This window comes from Mizuhopecten yessoensis, unplaced genomic scaffold, assembly GCF_002113885.1.
Source record: "Mizuhopecten yessoensis strain PY_sf001 unplaced genomic scaffold, ASM211388v2 scaffold6135_1, whole genome shotgun sequence".
Classification (NCBI taxonomy): Eukaryota; Metazoa; Mollusca; class Bivalvia; order Pectinida; family Pectinidae; genus Mizuhopecten; species Mizuhopecten yessoensis.
This window is the reverse complement of record NW_018406397.1, coordinates 1,242,728-1,266,494: the sequence shown is the minus strand read 5'-3', so window position 1 is coordinate 1,266,494 and position 23,767 is coordinate 1,242,728. Positions and strand designations below refer to the sequence as shown.

The 23,767-nt window shown below is 37.2% G+C and overlaps 1 protein-coding gene across 1 annotated transcript; it reads left to right on the top strand.

Annotated features, from left to right (window-relative positions):
- The first annotated feature begins 705 nt into the window (after nucleotides 1-705).
- On the top strand, nucleotides 706-17,504 carry LOC110451557 (ras-related and estrogen-regulated growth inhibitor-like). Its single transcript, XM_021499645.1, has 4 exons — nucleotides 706-1,624; nucleotides 13,020-13,076; nucleotides 14,274-14,347; nucleotides 15,814-17,504. The coding sequence occupies exons 1-4, from the start codon at nucleotides 1,474-1,476 to the stop codon at nucleotides 16,312-16,314; spliced, it is 783 nt and encodes a 260-aa protein (XP_021355320.1). The 5' UTR covers nucleotides 706-1,473; the 3' UTR covers nucleotides 16,315-17,504.
- The last annotated feature ends 6,263 nt before the right edge of the window (nucleotides 17,505-23,767 follow it).

The following is a 23,767-nucleotide window of genomic DNA, read 5'->3' as shown; positions in this document are numbered from 1 at the left end:
TTTCACCTCGTGTTAACGAACATCTGTGCATCACGAGCACCACATGCGGCGCCGTTAATTGTATTTATATACAGACGGTAGAGAGGTGGCACTCGCTTATAATTAAGTGTTAAGAAAGAAGGCATTTTCATGTCTAGCTTTTATATTACCTTTGTAAATCAAATTTTCTTACCTACTTTTTTTTTATTGACAATAAATATTTTCACTTCCGGTTCGGATATACCCCTGCGATAATTTCCGGTTTGTTATGGTGGTTGGTTAATTTAAATGCTAGTTAGGTCGGTTAAACAATCTGTTTGGCACTCGGAAGTCTCAATGTTCACCGAATATCAGTAAGTATTCACCATAATTGTTTAATAATGAATGGTTTAGTTGACTCTCGACTTTGATAATTTTTAAGTGTCGTTATCAACTTTCACTGAACAATGTAATACACTTCAAGTCAACTGAAACATTTTTCTATTTCCGTTACGACTACCTCACAGTTCACATTGAATTTCTATTTTTCATACCCTCATGACAAACTATAGCTCAATTCAATGTACAATACAGTTTATGAAATATAATAATCGGCTTTGACAAGCTTGACCTTACACGGTAGTGCTATATGACCTGACTTTGTGACGCTAGTATTTATGAATTAAGTTCCCGACAATGTCACCACCCTTCCGAAGCCTGCACCTGTTGAGTCGAGCTGTCACTCTTCTGGCAAAAACATGGGAATACGGCCTTCCCTGTAAAACAGTAGTTAGTTTTACTCTGGTAGACACGTTTCGCTGACACAGACTCTGTGGTAGTATAACACTCACCGTTGACGTGAGATCATTCAAGTGGTGTCGTAGATCTCCATTCACACATTGTTATATTTTAGTACGAGTGGAGGAAAGGTGGTTATATCACCGCAAAGTTAAGAGATCATATTCGGGATTCGGTTTATGATATATTGTTTCTGCTGATGTTGAGACTTGTGACAGACATATAAGTTGTTTAACATTTCAAGAGATAGAAATTTCCGGACGAGTAATTAATTTCGCTGGAAGACCGATAGATTTTTAGATCGATGGTCAAGCGCTGACACTGTCTATTACATCTCTTGACGAAGGCTGGGGTAATCCCCTATCGGTCTGTACGTCAGTACACGTATATACATGCGTTGAGCACACAGAGAGAGTGGAGAAGGGAGACCTCCGGTTGTGTGTCAGTTACTATCTAAGTCACACTCGTCTGTGAACCGATATAACTGTGGGAACTCCAGCATTTTTGGCACCCAGAACCACAGGAACATGTTTGTGTAATGCAATGTGCCCAGATCAGATATATTCGGGATGGTCATTGTTGTGTAAAAAAAAAAAAACATTTTGAACACTTTGTACAAAACCGAAAATGTGCAATCGACGTTTTAAAACGGTTGTGACGTCCATAGTTGTATGAGGAGTGTTACAGGCCTGTGTAACGTGTGTCGCGGTTAGTATCATGACTGATATTTCTTCAATACACAGGGAGAAACTCAAAGAGAATATGAGAAACATGTCATCTCCAAACCTCCTTCGCAAGATATCTATGTCGTCCAAGCAACGTCCATTCCGGATAGTTATTCTAGGACAAAATGGAGTTGGCAAGTCAGGTATGTACATTTGTTCTTTTTATTTGTATCTTAAATCAGTCAATGTGAAAAGTGTATCTCCTTTCCATTTAAATCTTTGTAAAACAAAGAAACAAAATAAACGAGGAAATCATTATAATTTCTTTGTTTTTCAAATACATGTATCACTGCATACACTAGAAAGTACTACAGGTTGGTATTTTGAACTGGAACAAAAAAATAATCTGTATTCATCAATTGGAAAGACAAAGGGAGATTTGTAAATATAATGATCTACTTTATTAAGCTATTGATCTTTTGTTTTGCTTTCTTACACCTTGTGTTTTTTTCTGCATTATCATTATCATATATCATTTATAATTTCGCTCAAGTGCATATATTTTTGTTCTGGGTTTTTATTCATGTGGTATAGCTTTGTCGTGAACTTTGTTAGTTAATGTCAATCTGACATTTGTGACACCATGCCACATTTTTCTATGAAGCAACAATTCCTATGACAATAGGATACCAAACACAATGTGACATTCGGGCCGTTGATAGAGGAACAATGTATAGGGAAAGCCAAGCGTTTGATTAACTCCCCGTACACATGTGTATATCGCACGGCTGGTGAAGCAAATATTGAATCTGTTTGTTGTAAATAACTATACAAACATCACATGCTATAAATCATTGTCCCGCTACCTCTCTGACATTTCACGCTTACGTTCTATAAACCATAGTTTAAATGCGGCAAGCGATAAAAGAACGACATAGTAAAACGCTTTATATATAACGCAACCGACGATTTAACAACCATAATGCAATTCATAAAATGTCCAAAAAGGTTGTAACCTTTCACAATGTTAGCTGACAACAACAAAAGATGTAGTGCTTGCATTTGCAGTCATCTTTCCTTTCTAAGGCCATAGTCGTTCATGTTATGAAATGTAACTTTGCTTTAAAATTTCTTATCTGTACAAGTATTTCTCTAACTGCGTAAGCAAACAAAATACAAATAAAGAGGCCGCTGAAACCTACTGCATCTTTCAAATGCATTGCTTCATCAGATATTTTAGAATTAAAAACGCTAAAAAGCCCTTTTCCAAACCTTGCTCATCAATCTCAAGTCCTGACATGTAGCTGTGTTACCCATCAGTTTCCATATGTACATATGGTACACGGTACACGCACATTCACACACGTGCACAAGCTTTGTGCAGACACATGCAAACCATCCGGTATAAAGATGATATCTCGTGTCCTCGGCAAACGTTCCCAACAACTATGTAGCAGTTGATCAGAGGTTCTGATAAAGAAAAAAGAAAACTTTAATGGTGATCGTCAGCAATTAAAACATGAGACTGTTTCAAAATCCCGAAATTTTGTTTTATTGTTGATTGGGAAGTTTGATAAATCAAATAAAAATATTATTTAAAGCTAAATGTGCATCTTCACATACTTGATAGGTGACAAACTGCAATCATATGATCTGTTCATGGACATCCTACCCGATAAATGGCCGACATGGGGTATTGGTTTGTACTGCGTCGTAACGTCTGTATTTTTAATTTTAAAGAAATAATAAAGATGTTCCTTATTAATCCACATACGTTGATTTCAGTTGAAGGCGAGCGTGTGTACAGGATAAGCAGGAAATGTTGACATTTAGAATTACATAGAAATGTCTGCGCTGGTGACATCCAGTAAATGCTAGACACGCTTTGTATTATTAACACTGCCCTCACACACTATAAACATCTCATGTAGCACAAATTAACTACCGACCTACTGACAAGATTTTTTATCAGTTTTTCTCCTTCATAAGTGCAGCGTGAAATTGCACTTTAAATTGTGATGAAATTTGTAGTGACGTTTGAAAATAACGCAACTCAATAACTACATTAAAAATGAAGACTAGGAGTGATGATTGACTTGGTAATTGAGAGACTATGAACTCTTACATTTGGCACGGTAGTATTTTATACCTATACTGATGCTTTGTATTAATATTTTTAGAAAAAAAAGCACTGCTTAAAAAGTATGTATATTGAACATGATTTTATGATCAATAAAACCATAATTTATTAATGTCTTTTACCTACTTAAACTATCCGTGTTAAGCAATAACAACATACGAAGCATGTGTTTGGCCCAGAACATTTTACGCAGCTCAACCTCGAATAAGTTGATTTAGTGCTTTTGCGATTAAGCTACATGACAGAAAAGAAACTGAAAGATGTTTTTGAGCAAACTACATATGAAAATAGAAAATGTTATAAACATGGAGTTTTCAATTATAACAAAAATAATTTACATGGTACAGAATCTTACTAAAAATATTGATATAAATCATATTTTAGATGTCCACGTGCAAACAAAATAGGTTTGTATGTGGCCAGTTAAATGTATCTGTCCATAAAATTCACCACAAACTATTTTATCAGGACGTTGTGATATTGATGTTTGTCAAATGTCCCGTGGAAACATTTTAACAATACAAAAGCACACGCCCTATGGACGTAATTTCACGCCAAGTTTACAAACTGGTTTTCTTAGGCCGTTTATTTACTGTATCCGTATAGGCCACTTATAAAATAAGAATGAATTGTCAACTTAAATTTTCAATTGAATATCAATTCTTTCAATGCTTGACACTTTTATATCGTATTATATCGAAAAAATAATGATACTCCAAAAATTAGATTGACACTAACGATCATACGGACTGCAACATTAGATGGTTGTCAACATTGTACCATTTTATTTTCATTGACGTTAAGCTGATTAGTCTTTTGGCAACATAACTTGTACAAGATTTGTAACTATTACTTGGATAAAGCAGGTTCACATGTAAAACCCCAGGTGTGGGGTGCGTGTAATGGGCGAAAAGTAATTTTGACCTTTTGTGATATAAAGGTCATCGACACGTCAATGTTTGACATGTGGTCAGTCTTGCTGCCACTAGTCTGGTACCTAGACATTACAGGTGTTCAAAACACATATAAAACTTTCTTAAACGCAGGCAATAGCATCTCTAGTGTCTTTGATGATTCAATTTAAACATTGTTTACGTACAATCTTCAAGGCTACACTCTGCGTTTTATTACGAGTTTCCATGTTAGACATTTACATAGAAATGTAAATTGTGCGACCTTCACCTTGGCCTTTGCCAAAAGGTCTGTCAAACAAACCTGCTGACTGTGTAAAACATTTATCATAGAATGTATGTACGTCAAAGTTCCATGTGTTTGGTGACAGCTGGAGACATCTAACATGTGCTCATAACAAATTAGGATAATTAATAGATCATGCTTCCAGCAAGTTCAAAATGCAGCACGATTCATTTTCTTACCATATAAATAAAACAATAAGAAACGGTTCTTATTGTTTTATTTAAATGTTTTTTTGCTATTTCAAAGTTTTTAATTGATCTTATCTTATTTAGAATGCATTTACATCGAATCAAACAAAAACTAACCCACTTTTTCAGTAAATATTTTCAAATAAATGTATCGACTACGGAAACGAATTTTATATAACTAGTTATTGTTAGAGGCTTAAAAGTAAGTATCATCAGGTTTTTATAAACATGATACAACAACATTTATCCTTCCGAGAATCTTAATGTTTGACCTTATCACAAAACGTTTTAAAATTCAGCCAAAAAAGCCACGTCAAAAGATGGTTTTCGGACAATCGACCCAATTATTAAATATCGAACTGACATTGATATAAGATGATATACTAATATTCAATAAACTGCGGTCGATACGTGATTTTGTCAACCGGAGATAAATAGTGATATCATTTTCATTTTCCCGACTAAGCAACTCATCGCAGCCTTTTTACGCCTGTAGAAAGGCCATATAAGTGTCGAACAACACTAGAAGTGATACACTGTACTATGCTGGTTGGTAGCACCCTAACATATAATCTGCTACTCTATACCGACATCCTGCTGTTAACCGCTTACCAACCTTGACTAGCCATTTATTGGTCAACAAGTGGCCGGATTGTCGAACATCTAGGTGATCCGGTTATTAAATGTTGAGCCATTTTCGTTCGTTAGCATTGACAAGGTTGTGTAATACCGCTAAGTAATACCTCTCTTATCTTGGTTAATAATAGTTCCCTTATATAATAGTCAGTACAGGTCTAACAGGAGCACCTGTCGTGCCGTCTGTGAAAGTGGGCGATATACTGATGCCATAATCTCTGTCTTTTATCCGAGTAATTACATGTAAAACTCGTAGTCGATTTCACCCAGTTAGAAATCACAAAGTAAACACGTATAAACGTATTATGTTTGACACACAACCTATATCCGAATAATGGTTTCGGGTTTATCGCTGTTTTTATAGGTACTAATAAAACGTGTAATGTTTTTCTTAATAACATACTAGGCCATTGTTGAATGTTATACATGATCAACATTGTTAAGAATGAAAATATTTTAATAAAGGCAACAAAAGAACTAGGGCAATGATTACGCGCACCACTACGCTCAAGGATTATATAAATCTTTGGACCAGCCATTTTGACTATGTACGATACACCCCATATTACATCGAAATAACCTACAACGGTACCTATGTTTAACAAGGCCCTTTTATAATTATGATTTATCACACCTGTTTGTAGACAGAAACTCTTAGCTCTTGTCTATTGAGAGCATTACAAACACCACCGTTCAGAAAAAGGTCACCTTCTTCTCGATGTTATACCGTAGCATTGTGTACCGTAACCTTATACGGTAGTATGTCATATTTATTATATTTACTGTATCGAGTTTAGTTATCCTGTCGAAAGCTTTATGTGTCTCTTTAATGTTTTTCAGTGGTTTAAGGCTTCGTGTAAGCTATTTGCGCCCTTGTTTGGTTAAAACAAATTGATTCCTTTATGGAAGTAAATCTCGGCTATATTACCCAATATTCGAAACTTTTTAATTATTCAAGATTTGGTACAATTTAGTTCTTTATGACCCAGTACTATACTGTAACCCTGCCGTCTTGAACGCAGGATTTGCAGTAAGAGACGTCGATATAAACGAGTTTGTTACTGATAAATTGGTTGCTCTCAACTGCCAAAGGATTGTGGTAATTTAACCGGTAATTTTAAAGGCAATTAATCTTTTGGCATCATTTGGGTAAAAATGTTATGACGAGATGCAAAACACTAAATAATATAACGTGGGCTATTTTTCATTGTAGCGTATAACATATAGATTACATATGTTTTGGACTTAAAGCGAACTGTTTCCGTTTTTCGGAACTCTTTGGAAATGGCTTTTATAGGTGAAAAACAATTCAGTAAAAATGGAGAGTCGGAGACAATGACTTATAAGTCTCGAAACTTACAGGGCTTATTAACAAAAAAATATAAATTCAATTGGAGTTAAATCATTTTTGAGGGCTTTGTGTGCTGTTCAATGTCACATTTGTATGACATTTCTGTTGCATAGTGGTATATGGGGCGTCAGTGCATCCCGTCCTACTCTGATCATCAGTTCACTGGGATGTTACCTGGGTGGTACCTGCGCCATCTATCAACAAGTATGTAAGATAGAAAAGCCAACAATCAACCTGGTGGATAACAATCTCGCTGACATGTTTCTGATTTTATCGAAATCGAGCGTTTTTATCAAACATCAGATTGCCTGTCTATGTTGCTAATCTTTGACATGGGCTTTCTTGCAGACTTTAAATTGCTGTTCTAGTCGTACAAGACATCCCATAATTTGACAAGTTAAGTATGTAATGACAGGTGTTACTTGGCGCCATATCACCAATGGTGTTTCATTTGTCTTGATATTGTAGGTGTCATTCTCACTGGAAATATCAAGTGTCAAAAATAAACCATTCAAACCGGCTTGATTGTCTAAAGTGCCTTTTGTAAAAACGTTTCAAAACCAACACATCACTTTTTTACGAAATCACCAGAAACGCCATGCACTTATTATGGCGCTCTAAAAATAAGAACTTGAAATATTTAGTTTATTATCTTGGTGCATAATAGGTGCAGTGCCTTCACATATAATTATTGCAGATATACCTCTCTCTGAACGAACGAATTTGGCATCAGAAGATGTGATATACCGCAAAGCCACAATAGCTGCCACGAACGGCTCGTTAACTTACGTTTCGTAGTATTTTGATTAGCTATGATAACATTAGGCACAAGTAGGAGGAGGAAAAAAGGTGGGCCTAGTTATCTACAGTCCGACTATAACCCCTCAAAGTAAGCATACACTAGGTTAAGGTGTACTTCTGCTACTCCTCTCGGTATGTGACGGCCATTCACTAATTAGTCAACTAATTGGACTTGATTGATGGAAATGAGGTACAGTGCTCGGTCGTTTTGGGTGCTTGGTGGTTTTACCGTTATTAAGATATTTCGTTCGGGTTTTGCTGTCGATGGGAAAACTTCGTCTTAATTTTACTTTTACTTGGAATACGGTTTAATACTCAAAAGGATACTACGTCTGCGAGTAACTGTCATTCGAAATTTGATGTAAAATTCAAGGAACTTGGGATATTCTGTTATATAGATAAAACAAGCAGAAAACGTCGGGTGATCGAGGTGCATTAATACATGTTGTTTATTGGTATGGAGATTAAACAAGAGGTGACTTGTTCGTAGGAAAGCATGGTATTTTCTTACCTCACCGTTTCTTATTGTTTTATTTATATGTTTTTTTGTTATTTCAAAGTTTTTAATTGATCTTATTTAGAATGCATCTACATCGAATCAAACAAAAACTAACCCACTTTTTCGGTAAATATCGACTACGGAAACGAATTTCATATAACTAGTTATTGTTAGAGGCTTAAAAGTAAGTATCATCAGGTTTTTATGAACATGATACAACAGCTATTGTAGTATACGTCGTTTCGTAACTGTGTGATAAAACTAAGCATTCTGATAATAATTAATATAAATAATAGTTTGATAGCTTTAACGCAACAAAAAACAGTCATGCTGTTTACTTAAACAGACAGGATATGGCTAGACAAAACCTGATCTTTGCGACAGGAAATTGTAATAAACTCATGACAGTCATATTGACCAAATTCCAAAGGTGCGTTCGGGTTGCCTCGATTGTTTTTTGGTATCGAGTGCCTATACTACGCATCCGGAAATGCCCTCTCGGGATATATAATACAATGTAAGTGCTACATGTGCATCGTCACGTAGTGTTCTGTGAGAAAATACACTGCCAATCACGGTATAGTACGATAGCTAAATTAACCCTATATTCATGACTATCATGGAATAAGAATTTAGGGTCTCGGCAAACGTGAACTGCATATAACAGATCGGGATCGATTTCTGGGTACACGCACCTGATATGCAGTTACATTTTCGACTTTTTCGCCCTCCGTTATGAAGGCGAATTTATCATTGCAGCGAATATAAGTAAACAGCATGATCAACATAGTGATTAAAGGTGAAGGTCGCAATTTACACTTGGCGTAAACCGATCTCATGACAAAAGTTTGACTGGGTGAACATTTCACCGTGTACAGTATCTATGTCCCCTTTGATATCTAACGTGGCTTCTAGAATCCTAGTGTGTTTGATTATGTATTTAAGTCTGGTTATATTAACCTTTGAATGCATTAAGGTAAAAAGTATGATAATCTGGATTGTGTAGTAATGGTATTCCATTCTTGGGGAAACTCGTTAGACTTATATCGTTTAAAAAAAAATTGTGTCGTTACCGAGATAGATAACTATTTACATCTTCAGAAATATTATAAATACTACTTTTTTAATGTATTAGTATACAAAATATATCAAAAGTACACACATACTTGGTGTATCTGATTCTGTAGACGTTTTCTGACCTTGCCATCAGTCAAGTTAATCCACTGATAAGATTAGACATTCTTGTTTCCTCTCGACACGCACAATTTAATTATGGCATGGACCGGCGATTGAGAGTAAACACTAAGTTCACGAAAAGTCGACATTTAGACGATTCCTCTTTCCGATTTAAATTCTGATTAACAACCTTTTACGTCAGGTTCTCACCTACCTGAAAACACAAAAGTACGTCTTAACTATTTAGTTTACGTCACGATAGCGTGGGTCTATCATGTTACACTCGTAACGCTGGCAAACTCGATAACATCGTGCAAGGGTAACTTCGCATACTAACGAATGTACAGTAAACATAAAACACCACGTTGATTGTTCCTAGCGGTATGTTATCGCCACACAATCACCGTCAATTTATTTTTCAGAAATCTCTTGTAAGTCAAAATTCATTATCTCTTCTCGATCTTATAGAAGTGCAAACTTCTTAGTGTTATACGAGAACGCTGCACCTTACGAACAGTTCAGAAGAGAGTCAGTTTCATTCTTTTGCATAACGAACCAATTTTGATATATTCGTGTAAGTTGTCGTTAATTGTGAGAAAGAGGTCACTAAGGTCGGTACTTTGATCAAAGGTTTACTTTAATTGTGTGGTACTTAATGTTATAGTGACGTGAATAACTGTGTTAACGTCTCGGAAACCATTATTCCCACAGACACATTACATAACTTTAAATAGCGCCGTCATCGATATCAACACAGGAAGATTCGGTCGAAATGCCATATGCGTTCTAGTACGTATTGTTTGAGTTAATATCTTTTGTGCAACTAATTACCTCACAACGAACATTAACCTAACGGGCATGCAAAACACATGCAAACATGGCAAGTGTTGGATGAATGTTTCATCGCAGGGATTGTGCGCATTGCTGATAGTATACTCATGTACATTCATATACACGTGAAGGAGCCCGAAATATGCCATGCCGTTCGTGTCATACGCTTGCCGGATTGTCAGCAAAAGAGGTGACTATTATTAGGTATTACAAGAAAAGCATCATTGACGGATTGACAGCCACCAACTGTCCGCTCCTGTTTTATTACCACTGTTGGTACATTAATCATCATCCTTTCTGGCCGAAGGCCATGATTGCCAACAATTTGGCGTTACTATCAACTAAAGTCTCATTACGATCAACATAAGAGAAATGTGTCCCTTTTTGCATGCTTTCATGCTTGTTTCTATCTCCTGAAATGAAAGGAATATTTTGTTTGATGGAAATAGAAATGATACTACTAAAAGAAGAGCACCTTCTAAACTATCCTGTTACCTCGAATATATAACCTATCGGTAGGGCATAACTTCTGCCAATCTACATCCATTATATGCATGTCTGCACTCGGATATCTCTGTCGATACCTTACAATGACATAAAAAAAACACCCATGATGTCTAAGGGCAAATCTCCAGTGCTAACGTTGCATGAAGGTAACAGCAGTTCACCGATAAGTTCCGAATGAGTTGGAACTCTATAATGAATATTAAATCATAACTGATTTTGTGTGAGAGCTTCATGGTTTATACTTTTAAGCATAAACGTTATCAATATATATATATATAATTAGCTAACTTTAAACAATGTGCAGCTTGTCATATGATAACGATTTCAAGACTGGCATTTGATACAAACAAATTTAAATTCCTCTCCGTAAATCGAGGTTTGGAATGCGTCCAGCTTACTGCTACAGGCTACCAGTTAAACACCGTACATTCAATTATAAACAATATAATATCTCCTTTCCCCGTGTGTCAGGGATTTGAATGCGAACAGATTATTGCTACTGGCTACTAGCGAGCACGGTATAGTTAATTATAAACTGTATATCATCTCCTTTCAATACGCAGTATGTTTGTAAGCTCAAACCAAATATCGGCTGGTCATTTGGCAGAGTTTAGAAGTATAATATAGCACATGTCATCAGTTGTCAGCCACGAGAGAGGACATTTCTTCATATCGTCAGGTCATTGTCACAAATAATTCACAGGAATGTACATCACTAAACTGTAATCTTCTGTAGGTATCCCAATCATGTTGGTCAATGAAGGGGTCGACATTCTCTTCTGCAAGTCAAGTGGACGTCGCTACCACTATACCTAGTTAGATCGTTACACGAAATGAAGTTGTAATTGATTGATCGTCGTCCAGTTTCTGTAGCTTGTCCTCTGAATACACATACTTATCACTGTTTAACGAATTACAAGTGGGCATTGACCTTTTTATGCGCAGTCAATACCAATGCTTGCAATTTTATTACAAAATACCGTTTGCTCCGTTGTGATAGCGACAAACAGTGTCAAACGAGAAAGTCAACATATAATTACGAAAGAAACAGGAATTGATTTGCTTGATAAGATTGTTGCTTTTTAACCTAAGATATGAGGAGATCCATTGGCGATATTGTCGCATAATTATTTATGGTGACTTTTTTTTTTAGTTTAAACATATTTTATTGTACAAATATACAAATGGATTGGACGACAAATTATTACAACTTAATAGAGTCCTCTCCTCAATACAAATGGTAAAAATAGTGTATGTTTTGGGGGAAACGGAAAAAGATAGGGTGGAGAAGGAAAGGTGGGGTGGGAGGGGTTGTGGGTGACATTACACTAATACGTCACAACAGGGACACGAAAATACGTCACCACATTATATTCTGACAACAGTTTGACTAAGTGTGCGTAGGTAAAATTGTAGGTAATGGCTTTGCCCTCGCCTCTTTACTGATCTATTTGAGAGGGAAAATTGGCTACCGAAAATACTTTCAATTTCATATTACAAATTGTTGGTTGTGGATAAACATTATATTTACAATTTGTTTACACATTAGTTGTGGAGAATATCGCAGTTCCATATTACCTACTGCTGGATTCTAGGAACACGTTTTGTTTTTTTGTGGTTAAGGCAGGGAACAGAGTCCACAATCAAGTCACAGTTCATTAGCGCCATCCTTGATCTAAGTAAACAATGCCACAGCACTTTCAGATCATATTGACCTTTACAAGCTGTACAAAGGTATCAAAACATGACGGCACATTAGCGATTTACGACGGCATCGTGACGTTTTAAACCCATTTGAAATTGTAATACGTTATCATATTAATATGACTTGTAATATGAAGAACTTAATTGAAAATTATATATTGATTGGTTTTGAATGTGAAAAAAATATTGAATCAATTGATCAGAGACATTGAGATGCGTTGCTGAATACAAGTACAGTATCAAGAATAATACAATCACATCATTATCGTCTTAAACTAATGTTTATGCACATTTGGCATTAATAGTGAAAAGTTTCTGCAAGTCATTCAAGAGAGATTGCCACTGCATGTTTACAGTTAAAAGGCATTTTCAGCATTCGAGTAAAAGCAGTTTTCATAAAAAAAACTTACGAACAATACTACCATATAAGTTTCATTAAAAAAGACCTCTTCGACGATTTTGTATTGTTTCTATCTACACTAAGAGATCTTCCGACACACAAGTAACACAGTCTAATAAAGCACATGATAGCATAACCCTACTAAGAACGTGCCTTTGTACTTTCTAGCTCTCACCGTGCGATTCCTGACGAGAAGATTCATAGGAGAGTACGACCCCAACTTAGGTAGGTATCACATTCCTTCTCCCCATCACCCCAGCACCCTATGACCTCCGGCAGCCTTAGTATCTATTGCGGCTCCAGCCGCTGCATCCAGAATTGTCCCAGGTCATACTACATGATCTGTGATTCCCCCACTGCCAATCTTAACGGCATCAAAGCGATGAGGTTGTGGGACGTTACGTGGAGAGAACACGGGTTCATGTTAACAGCAGCTGATATAACACATTGTGAAAGACGACGCGTAATTCTGTGCGATTATGTTAAACTTTAATAAAAAATAAGTTAATGAGCTATAAAATAGCATGTAACCTAGCGTGATTCCGCTCGTCGTACCGTGCTTTTTATACGAAAATAGCGTTTGAAACAAGTTTTATCAACGTGAAAATCTTTTAGAACAAGAAAATGTCGATTAGATTTTTTGTTTTTCTGTCTAATAACAAAACACCCCCACTCGAACCCTTTTCTCTAAGTCTTTTACTCGGCTACAAAACAACGGATTTCTCCGAACGTTTCACCATATATTTAGGAATATTTGTATAAAAAATATCTGACTAAAGTTAAACAGGAATGCGAGTTGTGTAGCCGAACTGCCCATGTCATTTAACCAGCTATACAATTTCACAAGGGTCAAGCTGCCACTTCCAGCTCAAGTGTTTCTTACACGATAAAATAATATCTGGTTTCCTTCTCAGTAATAATAAATAAAAATATAATAAAAATAAGATCTTTTGGCTATTAAATAGATTTACACGTAACATCCAACACAAAACTGAGTAGCCTGTTTCCATACATAAAGGCTAGACATGTGATAGGCTGATGATAAATAGAATACCAGAATTGCTCATGGCACGATTTAGATGCAAGGTGATAGTTTTACAAGTACATTGCATATTATGCTGAGTTATAAAGTCTCATTCTGTTAAAAGCTTTCATTGAAAATTACGATGCGTGAATAATTCAGTGAGGATGTTTAATCAAGTTACACAATTAAGTGTTCATTACATAGACGTCAGTATGTTAGAAACTGCAGCAAAAGAAACGAGCGTTTCTGAAGAAAATAAAAGGCAGGTGTGACGATTAAGAATAGAATTCGATCTTTTTTTTATTGTTGTGATAAAAGTGAACATTCCAGTTCGGTTGCATGTAAAATGTAACTAAAGACATGATATGTGATTACACATAATTTTGATTGTATTGTAGAGAAGACGTACAGCTGTAACAAGTGTATCGAGGGAGACAACGTTAACATCGAGGTCCTAGACACGGCAATACAGGTGAGCTACGTCACAGGAATTTCAAAACGACGAAGAACAAATGTTGTAAATTCAATATAAAGAAATATCAAACGTTGCTTTGGGGAAATTTGACGCAAGGAAAAAATTCTTAAATGATGTAAGTACGAAAAGGAATTATGTTACAGTTAACAACACACATAATGGTATGCATGCAAAAGGGGCCATGAGAAATTTGAGAGGGAGAACATTACATGATGTTTTTATTGTTTCTACCACATAGTTTATATAGAAAGAACATTGAGCGTTGAAATTACACAGGGTAGACATTACCTTACCACCGTGTCGAAGTTTCTTGATTCTGAAACGGTTACACATTAGGCTATATTCATTACGTGTGACTCAGTACAACAAGGATATATATATATATAAATATAAATACTGCATTATACGAAGTGAATACAAATAGATCGTGTAAATATATTAAAGGGAACTGTTATGAAGAAGTACATAATGCAATAAAGTTAGGCCCACAATGAATATGTCATTGTGATGCACATTGCGAGAAATTCAATCAAACAGGATTTTAGATTTTATCATCATTTAAATGTTTATTTTGGATTGCTTTTTTCTGATATGATCATGATGTATCGGCATTTTGATGTAATGTTTAATTTGTGTATCACTCTCCGAATGCCTCGTACCAATTTATAATACTTGCATGTGTCATCTTCTCTGAGTGAGTGTCTTTATCACCTTCCTGATCAATGAAATGTATATAATTTAATAGGAAGCCTTGCCAAAGCTATCACCAGATGAGGTAGAATAATATAGATATATAATCAATGAAAGAAACGAATAACAAGTATTGCGTAATCTCAGAACACCGGATATTGCTTCATGTACCAGCGTAAAGTATCAAAGACTTGTAACCTTAATTGTATTCCTAATGATATTGTTAACGTGTAATTAGCTTACATTTTTATTTCATACATACAGTCCTTAAATTATTCTGCCAATACAAACTATTACAAGTGAATATTTTCCAATAGCAAACTGTTTTATTCTGTTCGTCCAACTCTTTAAGTGATTCGGGATTAATAATGACCTGACGTCAAATCCAAATTATGACGGAAATTCCCGAATGATTTCAATGATTCCGAATGTTCGCCGACTGACGGAATTGGTAACCATCAAAAACGCGATATTGTTCCCGCAAAAATGACTATTTCGCCCTTTGGTAAAACAGTTTGTTAAAAAATGTATAATGAATCAAAATCAAAAATGACCGTAAAGAACGATAAAATGATTGTCTTTTGTTGTTTGAAGTTAAATATAATATTTAAATGCATTTTGTAACATTTCTGGTGGTATCCAACACAGTTCCTTTCAAATCTGTGTTGCATACCATCATAAATGCATTCTAAAAACAACCTCATTAACGATAGGGTGTCTCATGTTCATCAGACAAGGTCAAAAGTATGTAATGATTGCTCTTTGTTTTGCAGGGTGAGAAAAACAAAACGGAAGAAAACATCAAGTGGGCAGACGCATACGTGTTAATGTATTCTGTTACGGACAGTTGTAGTTTCAACGAATGCAGCCGAATCAAGTTCCTCATTAATTCTTACTGTAAACGGGTTCGTAAGATGAGCATGGCGATGGAGAGTGGCCCACAGGGGGCGCCGTGTGTGCTGGTCGGAAACCAGAATGACAGACTACACGACCGAATGGTCACGGAAGAAGAGGGTAGATCACGCGCAGTGGAACTTGGCTGTTCAGCCTTTTACGAAATATCTGTGCGGGAATCAGTCGACAGTGTTTCTAAAATATTCGAGGACATGTGTATTTATCACCGAAAAACGAAGAAGTCCAAACCGTTCTTGTACAAACAGCAGTCTATGCCTAGTATAGTGTTGGAACAAACGGACTCTGGAGACAGTTCAGAGGGGGAGTCGAGGGTTAGGGGGCTGTCTCGAAGGCGACAAGCTCTATATACCATCAGCTAGTACATACTTCTATAGGTATGTTACATAAGTCATAATGAGGGTTCTGACTCAACGAAGAAACACACAAAGTTTATCAACCTTGAACACCTAAGACACAAAAAATCTGATCATCGTAAGATTTCTGGCCCATTGGGGGAGTCATTGGGGAGATGAAATAGTCAACTTGTTTTTTACTCAAACGAAGCAAGTTCCAGGTGGCTACAGGATTGTTGGATCGACTGAAAGATAGGGTAGAATGTGACGTGCTCATTCAGTTCATTTCAATCATAACTAGTATGGTTACTACGATGATTCTGGCTTTAGTGGCGCTGGAACCCTAAATATACAAGCGAAGCACGTGCTATTGTACTGGTTTTGGCTCAATAGAAACGCCCATGAGTATAAGGCATTTCATACATTGTACTTTCTTGCTATATAATATACCAGAGTTTCGGGAGAGATGATGGTGACTGAGAAAGAGGTGGCAATCGTGAGGGAGGGATTTGGAGCATATTCTGTCATAATTCTTCCGTGTAATGGAATAACATGTCATTAAAATTGTTTTCCCACCAAAGTGTTAGGTCAAATACAATGTTTTTTATACAGTACGTCAAATCTACAACACCTTATACATGTTTATCTCAGCAACACATAGTAACGAAGGTGAAACTTTGGCGGTATCAACCTTGCTGTGAATACCTTGTTCAATAACTATTATTCATGCTAATTGTGTTGAAAAATCTCTACCATGAATATAGTATTTGAAACCCACGAGGACAACAACATAAGTCGATGATTTAATGTAGTTGTTAAAAGGGGACTATTTTAAAAATCGATTAAAATTGGATGCGAAGTTTCTTTGAATGACTCGGCAAGTGTGAAATAGTTAATATTTTGTTCACAGTCTCAAAAATGAAGATACAAGAGACAATGTGTTTGAAGTTTTGACATTAAAGTTTAAGAAAGTTTTAAACCACAATTTGACACAAATCCGTTATTATTTGTCTCCAGTGCAATGCTTAACCGCATACAAACGTTTAACTTATATTACATACTGTATTTAGTATTGATGAGATGAATTACAGAGAAAGGAATTCAGAGTGAGGATTGAAAGACTACCGTAAATTAGATGAGTGAGTGAAAGTGTAAGAAGGAATTTTATTGAATTGTTATACCATGTTATAAAATATTAAATTGTTATATAACTAAAACTGTTTTATTATATTTTGTTCAAACGAATTTACTTACTCTAGTATATGATATGCTCCATCCACTAACACTACGCCTATAAGAATTCCAAAGGGTAACACTCGTTAACGTTCTATGCAGAATAACGTAAGTGAGCGTTTATCCAGAAAATTCGAGGATGCCAACACCAACAAGCTGCTGCATATATACGCTGTCTACGAAATTTACAGTAGGTAAATATGTACGCTCTCCTTACAAGTATATCATCTCAAAAATCTTCTGTTCGTATACACAATATTCTTATGATTATTGTCATGCTGGTATAATTAGTTTTTCTTTGTTTTCATACCAAATACTCTTATCTGATTGGACGAAAAAATGTATTTCATTGTTCTATGAAAGAAAAAAAATAGGCCACGCCCACCGGAACTACTTTCGCTATGTCGGCAACTTCAAACGAAAATTATCAAAGAACTCCGGTGGCCTTTGGTCTTCGGTAGATTCCGTTGGATTTTCCGGGTTCATACAGTTTGGAAAAAGAATTCTTTTCATACCCCGATGAAAATAAAAATAAAAACTCAATGCTTAAATAACGCTATTTTCCATGACTTCATCCTACATATTCAAGAGTTCAGGGGGTTGTAATACTTAATTGAAATCTAGCAATACAAAAGCAATACTTAAATCTACAGAGAACGTTTTAGAACAAGTGTTCGTGCATACATGTACATGTAGCTATTTATTACACTGGCATGTACATAATAATGTAGTATTTTGTTTACCTTTATATATTTAAATTCCCGTCAAAATTATCTTTACCGATAACCTTACACTATATTTCGATATGTTCTATACGTTATAAATTAGATGTGAGGTACGTTAGGTTTATGAGTCGGTGGAAGGTGAGATACAGGTGAGAATACTATTGCAAACCTTTACGACTTCATACCTGTCCACGTATCCATCACAGCTAACACCAACCTGTTGGGTGACCATTTAAACCTTCACATAAATGTCTTAGTTTTATCCAAATCAAATCTTCACAGGTTTCTTTGGTGGTTTGTCACAATAATTGTTGGGTTTTTTTGTGTCACTAACTTGACAATCAAAAGAGATTAGTAGAGGTAAATGTTTTACAATAAACTTACCTTGAAATGGCTGTATCCTATTGCTTTGCTGATCACTTAGTTCGGATAATAACATGTTCCAGTTGAATACTTGAAAAGGTTCAAAATCTGCACATTCTCTAGATCTGATGCCAAGTTGTGCTTGAGTATGGTATTTTCCATAAGAGTAGACCCAGAGTACCGGGAAGGAGTGGGGGCAATAAGGCGCAAATTGCCGAACGGGTTTGGTTTGAAACCGTTCCGGATACAAATAAAAGCGTACTTTTTTACACACACCAACAGGTATCAATTTTGAAAGCGTAGGTACATTGTAGTCATGACCTTACGATGCAGTAAAACATTTACTGCAGTCCTTAAATAATCTTAGCTGTTGATAGGACGTACAACCTTGTACAACCAACCAAACAATCAACTTTAATGTGTCTGCATCTAATACTTATCATGTATTGTAACTAGGGTAGACAGTAAAAAAAGTTTATTGTAATGTGGATTTATGCATTTAGATTGGTAATGAAATCGAGATTGATTGCACGTAAGAGTGGGATACGTTGTAACGGGGCTAGTTGGGTTGTTAAAGGGTTAGTTATGACGGGAATTGGTTGTGAATGAAACATTTGTGACGGGATTTGGTTGTGATAGGGTTAGTTAGTTGTGACGGGATTTGGTTGTGATAGGTTAGTTTTGACGGGATTTGGTTGTAATAGGGTGAGTTGTGACGGGTTTTGGTTGGGATGGGTTTAATTGGGACGGGATTCGGTTGTGATAGGGACAACTGTGACGGGATGTGGTTGTGGTGGGTTTAGTTGTGAGGTGACTCGGTTGTGATCGGGTTTCTTGTTAGTTGTGACAGGATTCGGTTGTGATAGGTTTAGTTGTGATGGGTTGATTTGTGACGTGATTCGGTTGTGATCGGGTTTGTTGTTAGTTGTGACGGGATTCGGTTGCTAAGGATAAGTCGTGACGGGATTTGGTTGTGATAGGGTAAGTTGTGACGGGATTCGGTTGTGATAGGATTAGTTGTGACGGGAATTGGTTGTTAAAGGGTTAGTCGTGACGGGATTCGGTTGTGATAGGGTAAGTTGTGACGGGATTTAATTGTGATAGGGTTAGTTGTGACAGGATTTGGTTGTGATAGGGTTAGTTGTGACGGGATTTGATTGTGATAGGGTTAGTTGTGACGGGATTCGGTTGTGATAGGGTTAATTGTGACGGGATTTGGTTGTAATAGGATTAGTTGTGACGGGATTCGGTTGTGATAGGGTTAGTTGTGACGGGATTCGGTTGTGATAGGGTTATGTGTGACGGGATTCGATTGTGATAGGGTAAGTTGTGACGGGATTTGATTGTGATAGGGTTAGTTGTGACGGGATTTGGTTGTGATATAGTTAGTTGTGACGAGATTCGGTTGGGATAGTTTTAGTTATGACGGAAAAAGGTTGTGATAGGGTAAGTTGTGACGGGATTTGATTGTGATAGGGGTAGTTGTGACAGGATTTGGGTGTGATAGGGTTAGTTGTGACAGCATTTGGTTGTGATGGGTTAGTTGTGACGGAATGTAGTTGAGATAGGGTTAGTTGTGACGGAATGTAGTTGTGATAGGGTATAGGTTGTTAAAGAGTACGTTGTGACAAAATTCGGTTGTGATAGTTTTAGTTGTGACGGATCTTTTCTTGATAGGGTTAGTTGTGACTGGATTTGGTTGTGATAGGGGTAGTTTTGACAGGATTTGGTTGTGAAAGGGCTAGTTGTGACGGGATTCGGTTGAGATAGGGTTATTTGTGACGGGATTCGGTTGAGATAGGGTTAATTGTGACGGGATTTGGTTGTGATTGGGTTAGTTGTGACATTTGGTTGTAATAGGGCTAGTTGTGACAGTTGGTTGTGAAAGTGGACGTTGTGACGGGCTTTGATTGTGATAGGGTTATTTGTGACGGGATTCGATTGTGATAGGGTAAGTTGTGACGCGATTTGATTGTGATAGGGTAAGTTGTGACAGGATTTAGTTGTGATAGGGTAAGTTGTGACGCGATTTGATTGTGATAGGGTAAGTTGTGACGGGAATAGGTTGTGATAGGGTTAGTTGTGGCGGGAATAGGCTGGTAAAGGGTCAGTCGTGACGGGATTCGGTTGTGTTAGTGTAAGTTGTGACGGGATTCGGTTGGGATAGGGTTAATTGTGACGGGATTTGCTTGTGATAGGGTTAGTTGTTACGGGATTTGGTTGTGATATGGTTAGTTGTGACGGGGTTGGTTGTGATAGGGTTAGGTTTGACGGGGTTTGGGTGTGATTGGTTTAGTTGTGACATTTGGTTGTAATAGGGCTAGTTGTGACAGTTGGTTGTGAAAGTGGACGTTGTGACGGGCTTTGATTGTGATTGGGTTATTTGTGACGGGCTTCGGTTGTGATAGGGTTATTTGTGACGGGATTCGGTTGTTATAGGGTTAGGTGTGACGGGATTTGGTTGTGTTAGGGTTAGTTGTGACGGGATGTTGACATTTGGTTGTGATAGGGCTAGTTGTGACAGTTGGTTGTGAAAGTGTACGTTGTGAAGTGATTTGATTGTGATAGGGTAAGTTGTGACGCGATTTGATTGTGATAGGGTTATTTGTGACGGGATTCGGTTGAGATAGGGTTATTTGTGACGGGATTCGGTTGCTAAAGGGTAATTTGTGACAGGATTTGGTTGTGATAGGGGTTGTTTTGACGGGGTTTGGTTGTGGTAGGGGTTGTTGTGACGGGATTCGGTTGGGATAGGGTTAATTGTGACGGGATTTGGTTGGGATAGGGTTTGTTGTGACGGGGTTCGGTTGTGATAGGGTTATTTGTGACGGGATTCGATTGTGATAGGGTAAGTTGTGACAAGATTTAGTTGCTAAAGGGTAATTTGTGACGGGATTTGGTTGGGAAATTGTTAGTTGTGACGAGATTCGGTTGTGATAGGGTAAGTTGTGACGGGCTTTGATTGTGATTGGGTTATTTGTGACGGGCTTCGGTTGTGATAGGGTTAATTGTGACGGGATTTGATTGTGACAGGGTTAGTTGTGACGGGATTGGTTGTAATAGGGTGAGTTGTGACTGGGTTTGGTTGGGATGGGTTTAATTGGGACGGGGTTCGGTTGTGATAGGGTTAGTCGTGACGGGGTTCGGTTGCTAAAGGGTTAGTCGTGACGGAATTTGGTTGTGATAGGGTAAGTTGGGACGGGGTTTGGGTGTGATTGGTTTAGTTGTGACATTTGGTTGTTATAGGGATCGTTGTGACAGTTGGCTGTGAAAGTGTACGTTGTGACGTGATTTGGTTGTGATAGGGTAAGTTGTGACATTTGGTTGTAATAGGGCTAGTTGTGACAGTTGGTTGTGAAAGTGTACGTTGTGACGTGATTTGATTGTGATAGGGTTAGTTGTGACGGGATTCGGTTGAGATAGGGTTAATTGTGACGGGATTTGATTGTGATAGGGTTAGTTTTGACGGGATTTGGTTGTGATTGGTTTAGTTGTGACATTTGGTTGTGATACCGTTTGTTGTGACGGGAATAGGCTGTTAAAGGGTAAGTTGTGACATTTGGTTGTAATAGGGCTAGTTGTGACAGTTGGCTGTGAAAGTGTACGTTGTGACGGGCTTTGATTGTGATAGGGTTATTTGTGACGGGATTCGGTTGTGATAGGGTTAGTTGTGACGGGATTCGGTTGTGATAGGGTTAGTTGTGACGGGATTCGGTTGTGATAGGGTTATGTGTGACGGGATTCGGTTGTGATAGGGTAGGTTGTGACGGGATTTGATTGTGATAGGGTAAGTTGTGATATTTCGTTGTGATATAGTTAGTTGTGACGGGATTCGGTTGTGATAGTTTTAGTTGTGACGGGAAAAGGTTGTGATAGGGTAAGTTGTGACAGGATTTAGTTGTGATTGAATTAGTTTTGACATTTGGTTGTAATAGGGTTAGTTGTGAGATTTGGTTGTAAAAGGGTAATTTGTTATGGGATTTGTTTGTGATAGTTTTAGTTGTGACGGATCTTTCCTTGATAGGGTTAGTTGTGACGAAATTTGGTTGTGATAGGATTAGTTGTGACGGGAATAGGTTGTGATAGGGTCAGTCGTGACGGGATTCGGTTGTGATAGGGTTAGTCGTGACGGGATTCGGTTGCTAAAGGGTAATTTGTGACAGGATTTGGTTGTGATACGGTTAGTTGTGACGGAATTTGGTTGTGATAGGGTAAGTTGTGACGGGAATAGGTTGTGATAGGGTTAGTTGTGACGGGATGTAGCTGTGATAGGGTTAGTTGTGACGCGATGTAGTTGTGATAGGGTTAGTTGTGACGGGATGTAGCTGTGATAGGGTTAGTTGTGACGCGATGTAGTTGTGATAGGGTTAGTTGTGACGGAATGTAGTTGCGATAGGGTTAGTTGTGACGGGATGTGGTTGTGATATAATTAGTTGTGACGGGAATTGATTGTGAAAGGGTAGGTTGTGAGGGGATTTGGTTTTGATATGGTTAGTTGTGAGGGGGTGTGGTTGTGATATAGTTACTTGTAGTTGTGACGGGATGTGGTTGTTGAAGGGTTAGTTGTTACGAGATTTGGTTGTGATAGGGTAAGATGTGACGAAGTTAGGTTATGATAGGGTTATTCGTCACGAGATTTAGTTCTGAAAACGAAAGCTGTAATGGGATTAGGTTGTTATAGGGCTAGTTGTGATTGGATTTGGTTACAAGACTGTTTTGTAGACATGGCACAACATGATTACTTCGATGATTCGATGCAGCTTGACTACTTTCATTTGAAGCAAAAACATGCTAGAAGCAAATAAAGTCTGTCGTGAGACAGATCAATTTAATTTAACTCTAGTAAACGTTCACATAGAAGCACAGTATCTTGAATTTAGCACGAATTTACTGTTGACGCACAAGTACAAGATCAGTCGTGACGGTTTAGAGGTTTTTTTTGTCGGATGTTGAGCCTGTATTATGCATAAAAGTTAACGTTTGTCTCCATCACTTAATAGACCGGTATACGTACAACGCTATGGTTATTTAAACAGAGCAAATTCGTGCACAAGTAATAAACAGCATGCTTGTAAACTTTTGTGAACACAGAAATAGGTAGAAAGTGAGAGACAAGGATATTTTATCAGCGCATTAACAGAAGAAGAAATTATAAATGA

Bases quoted from the DNA above. Each gene is read 5' to 3' on its own strand.
- LOC110451557 (XM_021499645.1), top strand. From the start codon at position 1,474: ATGACTGATATTTCTTCAATACACAGGGAGAAACTCAAAGAGAATATG. The intron at 13,077-14,273 runs GTAGGTATCACA...ATTGTATTGTAG, and splicing joins AGAGTACGACCCCAACTTAG to AGAAGACGTACAGCTGTAAC. The intron at 14,348-15,813 runs GTGAGCTACGTC...TTTGTTTTGCAG, and splicing joins TCCTAGACACGGCAATACAG to GGTGAGAAAAACAAAACGGA.